The 9,119-nt window shown below is 42.1% G+C and overlaps 1 protein-coding gene across 4 annotated transcripts; it reads right to left on the bottom strand.

Annotated features, from left to right (window-relative positions):
- Nucleotides 1-1,976: 1,976 nt before the first annotated feature.
- Nucleotides 1,977-8,229, bottom strand: ENY2 (ENY2 transcription and export complex 2 subunit). Of its 4 annotated transcripts, none has more exons than XM_060277662.2 (6): nucleotides 8,115-8,229; nucleotides 6,776-6,846; nucleotides 5,110-5,211; nucleotides 4,138-4,208; nucleotides 3,430-3,504; nucleotides 1,977-2,296 (listed from the first exon to the last, which is right to left on the bottom strand). In XM_060277662.2, the coding sequence occupies exons 3-6, from the start codon at nucleotides 5,175-5,177 to the stop codon at nucleotides 2,220-2,222; spliced, it is 291 nt and encodes a 96-aa protein (XP_060133645.1). In that variant the 5' UTR covers nucleotides 5,178-5,211; nucleotides 6,776-6,846; nucleotides 8,115-8,229; the 3' UTR covers nucleotides 1,977-2,219. The 4 variants fall into 4 exon arrangements, with proteins under 4 accessions (XP_060133645.1, XP_060133647.1, XP_034981192.1 ...); XM_060277664.2 differs by having other exon boundaries at nucleotides 5,110-5,208; XM_035125301.3 differs by having other exon boundaries at nucleotides 8,138-8,229.
- Between the last annotated feature and the right edge of the window lie 890 nt (nucleotides 8,230-9,119).

The following is a 9,119-nucleotide window of genomic DNA, read 5'->3' as shown; positions in this document are numbered from 1 at the left end:
TCCGAGGCGGCACCTCGCGCTCTGGCCTGAGGAAGGCGCGGGGGGGGGGGATGGGCGGGGCTTTAAAATTGACTGGCATACATAGCCGGAATAAAATTAGCTGTCAGGCTGACAGAAAAATGCAGCATTAACATGTTGTTTATTTTTAATACACTCCAGCAATTTAAAAACATGGGGGGGGGGAGTCGGATGGCTTTAAAACTGACACAGATCATTACTTATTCTTCTTCTTTGGCGATCACTCGTAGCCGAGTAAGATAAGATTATCTTCCATAAACACGGTTTTAACAATGAGTCCGTAAGTGACTATGGAGGCCAATTCTGGATCCACACATCCTTCCACACTGGGGACATTGGTTTCTGGACGGGAGTTGATTTGCCAAGCGTGCCTTCCTCTTAGCACATTTTGCAGCGCTTGCAGGCCAGTGTTTCCCAGTTGTCACTGTTTATACTACATTTTTTAAAGATTTGCCTTGAGACAGTCTTACACATAGGCACGTGCAAGTGTATAAACTGGCAATCGGTTTGGGAAGTGGCACATTATTCTTTTGATGTATTCTGTGTTCTCGTATTGTATTTTTATGTTGCAAACCGTTCTGTGATCTTGAAATGAAGGGCTGTATACAAACTGAAATAAATAAAAATAATAATAAACAAGAAGTGAGAAGTTACATGTCATTTAAATGTTGTCCCAGCAACTGCTGTTGCAAATGGCCCATTCTGCTCTTCACTACTGGTGTTTGAATTCCATGTATAGAAAAATAGTTTTGGCCACTCTTGCCAGGAAATACACCATAGAATTGAAAGGGACCATGATGATCCTCATCTGAAGAAGTGCACACAAAAGCTCATACCTATGACAAACTTAGTTGGTTTCTAAGGTGCTACTGGAAGGATTTATTATTATTATTTGATCCTCAGTGTAGTCAAACCCCCTGCCTCTTGGGTAATAAGGCTGTATCCAATACAGTCATACCTTGCTTTACGAATGCTGTGGGTTGCGCGCTTTTGGGTTGTGGACCACGCCAAACCCGAAAGTACCAGAACGGGTTACTTCCAGGTTTTGGCGCTCCCGCATGCGCAGATGCACAAAATGACATCACACACATGCACAGACACGGCGCTTCAGGCTGCAAACACTGCGGGTTGCGAACGTGCCTCCCGCACGGATCACGTTCGCAACCCAAGGTATGACTGTACTAATCCTCCTCAGAGTAAAACCACTGAGATTAATGAACACGATTTAGAGCCATTGATTTTAATGGGTCTAACACTAAGTAAAGCTTAGTTGGATACATCCCATAGTCTGGAATGATACATACCGACCCTAAGTATATTTGTTCCGGATTAATTCCACTGAATTAAATAGGAGTTTCTAGATAACATAAGATTGCAATTAAAGAATGCCATTGGGTAAAATGGATTAGGATTTCAAGGTTCTCGATCAGATCGGGGCAAGGGGCTAGATGTTTTCTCCTTAGCCTGTGCCATCAGGACCTTAAAAAGATGAACATCAAAGGAAGATTTGATTTCTGAGATCACTTTCAAATCTCACGGTCTTACAGGCAGGCATACTACCTTATTTTGTTGTCAAAATTGCCTTAAAAATCTAGCTTCCATTGCCATGACAACCTCATATCCCCCCCCCAATCTTAATTTCTTCTTTTAAAAACAGCATCTCTTTCAACTCAGCATCACAATTAAGTGCTATAGATAGTGTCTGCAATAGGCTAGGGCATCAAAATATATTGATGCTCCCAGGTTGGGAAAGGGTAGGCTAAGAGAATACCCATCTACTCAAAATCCTACCCATCACTGCTCTGTCCCATCCTGTATCATATGGGCATCCTTCTTTTTCTCTGCTGTTAACCAAATACTTTAACTAGCATGTGTTCTACTGTTATCATCATTTCTGCTACTGCAATTTTAAGAGACATTTGGAATAGTTAATAGTGATGAAAAAGATGTCAATCATGTTAAGCAACACAAGAACCTTTTAATGGCAAGAAATGTCATCTCTTTCCAACATACGCCCACAAGCAGTTCATTTCATTTTTTATTAAAATAGCAAGAATTAAGAAGTCGATGTAGCAAAGTACACTTCCAGTAATTAAACATTTTTTAAAAAAGTGAACCTTCAACCCTAAAGCATGGAAAAATGTCTTCCAGTTTCTGGCATAATTCACTTAATACAACACGGTAAGACTCAATGGAAGAAATCAAAGGCTGGCATGTTGAGCGAGGAATGTTCTTATTCTTTGTAGAAGCTCTTTCTTTACACTGTCGGGTACCAAGGCTGAAAAGTAAAAATAGGTAGCAAGAGATGAGAGTGGTGGAAAGATGTGAGAAATCAAGCTGAAGCCACATTACATGTGACAACAGTAGTTTACAAGTGCTGCAGTGCAAACACCACTACTTGATTTTTAGAGAATACATATGAAGTGAAGAGCCCAATTTTAAATCCCTCGAGATTCATCCTGTTTAGCTCAGATTAATAATAAACCCCATGAGATCAGAACTTCGGCTCTATCAAAGCCCAACAGCCATGCATAGTTCCGGTCTACTGGGAAGTTGGTATCTCTGGGTTTGTCTGAGTTGTTGAGCATCTGGTAGGTCACAATCTATAGCCCATGGGCTGTCTTTGGATTGATGGATCATATGAACTTTTGCACAGTGGCACGTGTCACTCTTCCAAGAGAAATCCCCCAGCCTTAGTCTTTGTAAAAAGTTTGTAAAAAAATGCCTGGCAATCAGGCTAGGCTGAATTAAACTTTGATGTTACCTGAAATTATTTTCTGTTTTTGTGTTATAACTCTATTCTATGTCCTTTAATTATTGCCAGTGATTTAATTTGCTGTGATCCACCCTTGGACGAAACAGAAGAGGCCCTTCCAATCACGAAGAACTAATTAGGATCCAAGCCATTAATAAGCATCAGGAAATACTGAACTAGCTTGATGCATTTCCCAATAATATTGAGGATGCATGTCCAGTTGTTACATAAGACAAGTTGCCCATGGCTAGAGCTATGCTGGTGCCAGTGTTTTTACTCAGTACAATTCTTTATTTCATTCTTAATTGCCTATGGCTGATCAAATTAAACACATTCAATTCATCTCTTAGCAAGTAAATGAGCACCATTAGGTACATGCCTCAAGATGACAGAGAATCTTGTTTATAGTAAACCAATTGCGGCATTCTCCTCGATCAAGGATGGAGAACCTGCATCTCTCCAGGTGTTGTTGCACTCTGACTCCCATCAGCACCAGCCAATATGACCAATGATTAGGAATGATGGAAGTTGCAGTCCAGGAATGACTGCACAACCAGTTTCACTATCCTTGTCCTAGATGCTGCAGTACATAAACCTCAGCCAGATACACACCAGTGTTCTATGCGCATGTATCAAAGCAATGTTACTTCTCTTACCTCTGCCTTTGGGAGTAATTTCTGCCACCAAATCGTCAACCGTGACATGCTCTAGGCCTTTGTCTTTGATGACATCTAAGCAAGGTTACACACAATACATCAAATTAGAAAATGATAGGCCTAGCCAGTATGACAAAACTCAACACATGTATTATGGCTCATTCCAAAGCACATTTATGCATTTAACTTTAAGCGATCACATGTGTTACCGTATGTCTGCATCCTATACAGAAATAGAATAGAATAATTTATTGGCCAAGTATCAACCATATTTGGCATTTTGCTTCGACTACATTGCAATGTAAGAAAAACGTACCTATACTTGAGCTAGTGACCATATAAAAGGAGGAACCTCAGTCAACCTAATTCTGAAATCATTATCAGATTTAGCTTGCTAGAAGCATAGCCTGGGTATAAATATAATAGAGAAAAATGAAACTTTCTTTAAATAGAAATTTTAAGCAGCTCATGGTTATGCACCAGAAGATGGAATAAATCTTCTGAGAAATGGATATTCTGGTTCTGGAAGGAACTGGGTCTAAAATGCAGTGCTTAAAACTGCTAGAATGGAGGTGGAAATAGACATGTTTTTAAAAAATCTGTCAGTATTTAAAATGCAGGTATATAGGCACTCACTTCCATACGCTATGTACTTACGGCTTAGCTCTGTCAATACATTCACAATTACCAAGATCAACCGACAATTACCTTTGCAGTGTGCCTTCAGCTGGTCCTTCCAGCCACATTCAATTAATTTGGCTCTCAGTAACTCTTTAAGGCTGTAAAACAACATGCCATTAGAGGACAGTAAAGTAAACCGCATTATCGAGCCACAAATATAAACTACCACACATAAGAGAGATTAGCACAAACAAATGCTTGGAATGTGGAATCTGCACTGACTAAATCTAATCCAAGGGTGACACACCTTTGGCTCTCCAGATGTTTCTGGACTGCAGCCACGCTAGCTGGGGCAGAGGAGTCCAACAACCTGAATTAGGAAGCTAAAATGGACCCCAAAAGCAAAATCCCAAACCAGCTAAATTTGTAGCTTTTTTTTCTACTCCAAGTGATTAAGGGCAGCATACATGGTCCCTACCACCCACCAATTTATTGTCTGTACAACTGTACTTAGTTAGGCTGAGTGATACCGACTAGCTACAGGGGATGCTACAAATTGCTCCACTATTGAAAAAAGGGAGGTTATTTCCAACAGTTCTCCTCTCCATCTGCAGTTCCTCCTGCATACCCCTCCCAAGACCCCCAGAACCAGATTTACAAGGGCTGCAGGGAACGGCTTTAAAAGAGCTTTAGACAAATTCTTGGAGGATAAGGCAATAGGTTGCTCCAACCCTTGATGGCTATGTTTTGCCTCTATGGTTGGAGGCAGTAATGCTACTGAATGTCAGCTGCTAGAAATCACAGAATGGGAGAGTGCTCTTGTGCTTGGGTCCTGCTTGTAAATTTCCCATAGGCATCTGGCTGGCCACTGTGAGAACAGGATGCTGGCCTAGATGGGCTACTGGCCTGATCCAGTAGGACTCTTCGTATATTAACACACTTTTTCTCTCTCTAGTAATGAACACAGAAGGCTCCAATCCTAACCATGTGGGGTGATGACTGCAGTCAGAGAGATGCAATATATTTCTACATGTGGAACAGGAAACAAAGCCCACCTACCGTTCTCGTTCTCCTGTTTCGATTAGCTTTTGGTTTATGCTTGCTCTCATTTGGGCATCTTTATTCATTTTTTTGGGAGTCTATATGTGAACAACCGATCTACTAAAAAAAAAATTGCAGAGATTAACCTTACTGAGACACATCATCTACCATCCATCTAAATTGGGTGTACACAAAGAAAGGTGAATAAAGCCCATGAGTTACATGTGGTTGCTTGCCAAAGACTTGATAGCAGGAAAGTTTTCAAGTCTCAGAAGGTGACAATGCATGGTTGGATGGGCAGGGTTCGATCAGGGGCGAATCGCAAAGTACACAGACCTGTTCTGAGATTTTCCAATGCTTTGTTCGTTCATTCCATTTTTATAGTCTGATACTAAAAAAATCCATTCTTTCCATCTGACACAAGGACCTCAGTGGCAAGACAACAACTTCTGTTGTTGATTCAAGAGCCAAGCACAATGATTTTCTTAGACCAGAACAGTGAGATCATATGCAATCGCAATGTTTTATTAATAGATTTTACCAATTCCAAACCACTCCCAATAAATGTGGCTCTTTGTTCCCAGCATTTTGACCTGGTGCCAATCATTTACTGGAACTAAGTCCTATTAAATTCAATGCAATTAATCCCAAATATTAATTGTATATAGCCGCCTTTGCCCTCCAAATGTTCTGGAATACAACTCCTATCATCCCTGGCCATCACTAATGGAAGATGTAGTCCAAAACAACTTAGTTCAGTGCACTGCAGCATTAAAAAGGACCAGGGAGGAGCAAAACAGCTTAAAAGCTCCTCTCTGGGACCATGTACATTTTTGTGGGCTCCGTAAGTCATACGTTTGGCTTACCTTATTGCGCAAATGAGGTCATTGTTTTATGTAATATAACAGTCAATTTTTTCTGGCAAAACTAAACATGGATTTTTTCCCCTTCAGTTAGGAACAGCTGGGGGCAGGGGAAATGCGTGTGGGCTTTTGGCAAGGTATCTTCCTGTCTGTGCCATCCCCCCACTCATTCAAAATCAACCCTAAAGCAACCATTAGCCCCAAAGAGGAGAAAAGGAAGATACACTACAGGAACCAGTCTTGTTTCCTCTTTGAGACCACTAACAGCTGGGGGCAATTTAAATTCTGGAAATACTGTAAAAGGGAAAGAGTTAAGACTCCCCCCCTTCAACATCAATCTAAATCTCTCCCCCTGCCCTCCAATATTTGTTCTTAATAAAAAAATCATTTTAGAATCCCAGTAACGGATACCCCACATGTTCTGACTGATCTGCAGCTTTGGACAAGCCGATATCAGATGCACCAGCACTGGGCTGAAAGTGCTGACTGATGAAAGTCTCTCATTGTCTTAATGTTGGAATGGTGCATCTCAAGTTAGATAAAGACATTCTCCTCCCCTTATGCAGGCTACTGCTTGTGCTCCATTGGACCCTTGCTTCATGGTCTACACTGACTGTTAGTGGTCCTCCAGTATTTCAGTATTTCAGAGATGCTGGGAACTTAACCTGGGACATTCTACATATAAAGCAAAAGCACCATCTAAGAGCTATGACCCTTCACTTCACAAAGCAAATGTAAATTTGTGAGGGGAAAAGAAAAAGACAGGAGCCAAAAAGTGCATGTTTGAAAATTTTGGTCTAGAGGCATGACGAGAAACTTACGTTTTAAGAAAGGAGCACACACTATGTTGTTCCCAAACGGATTTCAATCACCACGGATTTCAGCGCTCCCTCTGCAAGGAAGATACAATTGATAGTTTTAAAACTGATCAGAAATAATGAAGCCAAAGTCATTATGACGAGTCAAATTTAAAAGGAAACAGCAACAACAATGCATTTGTCCTTCATAACCAAGCATAGGCAAACTCGGCCCTCCAGATGTTTTGGGATTACAACTCCCATCATCCCTAGCTAACAGGACCAGTGGTCAGGGATGATGGGAATTGTAGTCCCAAAACATCTGGAGGGACGAGCTTGCCTGTACCTGTTCAAAACAGTAATGCTTTTAATGCAATTGATGGTCACTATTTGTGGTCACCAATGATGTCTCTCCTTTCTGCATTTGCAGAGAACATAGGAAGGCATGTGGACAGAGCTCAGCACAAAGTAGAAATCAGAAGCTGGAAGCAGCAACGGGGCCTTGAATTGCACTTGGCTGCTTTAAGGATGCTACACCACCCACCCTGATAGCACACGTAGAAGAAATCAGGCAAAGGAAGGAATCATCTAGTCATAATTTTCCAGTGGGTTTTGGGAGAAGGAAATAAATATTGAAACCTCCTCTTACTTCCCACCCTCTGGGATTTGGACACAGTCAGCTTTCATTTCTCCAGGCCACACCACCCCCTCATCTGCATCTGTGTGCCATCAAACTTAGGATAAATAAATGTTGGTCTCCTGTGTCCATTGCTAAAGATCCCTTGACTGAGTTCTCATAGAAAAATAAAGCACTTGGAGGACAAACCCACCCTGCACCACTGAGGATTAGAAAGCTCCCTATTTGGAGCCCTGTACAACTGCTGCTAATAAATCATGCTGAAAACCAGACTGATCTATTGGCTTATTACACGGCAGCAAAACCAGAAGCGCATGCACTGGTGTACCGTTCAGGTGTTATGTGTTCTAAGAGTGGGGGGAACTCCGGCGTGCACACGCCACAGTCACTTTTAATGTGAGAACGCACCCTGAATCACCATCCCATTTTTAAATGCGCTCACGTTTCTAGTTGCCTGGCCACCAAATTTCCAAAACACGCAAATGCGACCTACTGAAGTAAGGCGAATTTACAGCCACCCAGATTTCACACTGGAGGAACTTGGATCTGAAAGAACGAGCCTTTTCCGACCCCCACGAGCACAGTATCTGGAAATTGGGGGGGGGGAAGTAGCCACTTCCAAGTGGGGAGATAGGGAGAGGATAGGGAGCCATTCTCCAGTCTAGGCGACCAAGACGCCTCCTCCTCCGCCATCACACACACACACACACACACACACACACCCACCTGCAGCCGACAAGTCAGATTACCTGCCCCGGAGGAGACACGATCCCTTCTCGTCCGGCTCCCGAGACCAAGACTTAACAGAAATCTCAACGCCCTGCCTAATCTTCCCCGCCGCAGGGATGCATGGGAAATGTAGTCCTTGGTTGCGAACTCTGCGAGCCCTGGTTACGGCAGAAGAACTACAACTCCCAGAAGGCCCTCCAGCGGCTCGCCTGCTTTGCTCGAGCCCCCACCCCCCGTCTCGAGATGAAACTATGACTCCCACAATCCCTTTCGGCAGCTTCGACTCCTGCAAACCGTTGGAGGGTGCTTTTCCACGCAGTCTTGCGCGGGTTCAATTCAGAATGGTGCAAGTATAGAAAGAAGTCGGAGGAGGAAGGCTGGTTTTCGTGGGGTCGAGGTTGCGAAACTTTACCCAGGAGTTTAGGTGTCACTCAATTCAGTAGGAGTTAATGGATTTGCTCCCATAGAGTGTGCAGCTTTCCGTAGATGCAAATCTTTGCTGATTTCTTTCTTTTTTTAAAAAAATTGGTTTTTCAAATTAAATTTTTACAGAGATATAGCACAAATAAATAATAAAAACAAGATCCCAAGGAATCTCTTGAAGTTCCATCCTTCCCTTTGTGGGTCCTATTATTAATCCTTTCCTCCCGCATCTTTTATGATAATCCAAAACCTTTACCACTTTTCCATTATGTCCAGAATTCAACCTTCAACTACAAGTGATATTCCGATCGTACTAACGATGTAAGTTATAAATTTTCCCCATTCCTTGTTAAAATATTGGTCTTCCTGATTTTACTTCTTTCCTTTTTTTCACTCCCAGGTAGATATGCCTAGCTAAAGCTAAACACTGTTAATTAATACGTAAGAAAAGCACGCAAGTGTATTTAGCAAACTTAATGGGCTCCTCATCAACTCTTGTCACTAGGAAGCAAAAAAAAAAAAAAAACCAAACCATTTGAAAGTGCAGTTTACTTCTGAGCAAGGTCCACAGGATTAGAT

This window comes from Zootoca vivipara, chromosome 8 (genome assembly GCF_965207765.1).
Source record: "Zootoca vivipara chromosome 8, rZooViv2.hap1.1, whole genome shotgun sequence".
Classification (NCBI taxonomy): domain Eukaryota; kingdom Metazoa; phylum Chordata; class Lepidosauria; order Squamata; family Lacertidae; genus Zootoca; species Zootoca vivipara.
This window is presented reverse-complemented; position numbering and strand designations above follow the sequence as displayed.

What these genes read in the sequence shown, in the direction of transcription:
- ENY2 (XM_060277662.2), bottom strand. Translation starts at nt 5,177, where the DNA reads ATGAATAAAGATGCCCAAATGAGAGCAAGCATAAACCAAAAGCTAATC. An exon ending in GAAACAGGAGAACGAGAACG is followed by an intron (nt 4,209 to 5,109) that starts GTAGGTGGGCTT and finishes GTTGTTTTACAG; the next exon opens with CCTTAAAGAGTTACTGAGAG. An exon ending in GCTGAAGGCACACTGCAAAG is followed by an intron (nt 3,505 to 4,137) that starts GTAATTGTCGGT and finishes AACCTTGCTTAG; the next exon opens with ATGTCATCAAAGACAAAGGC.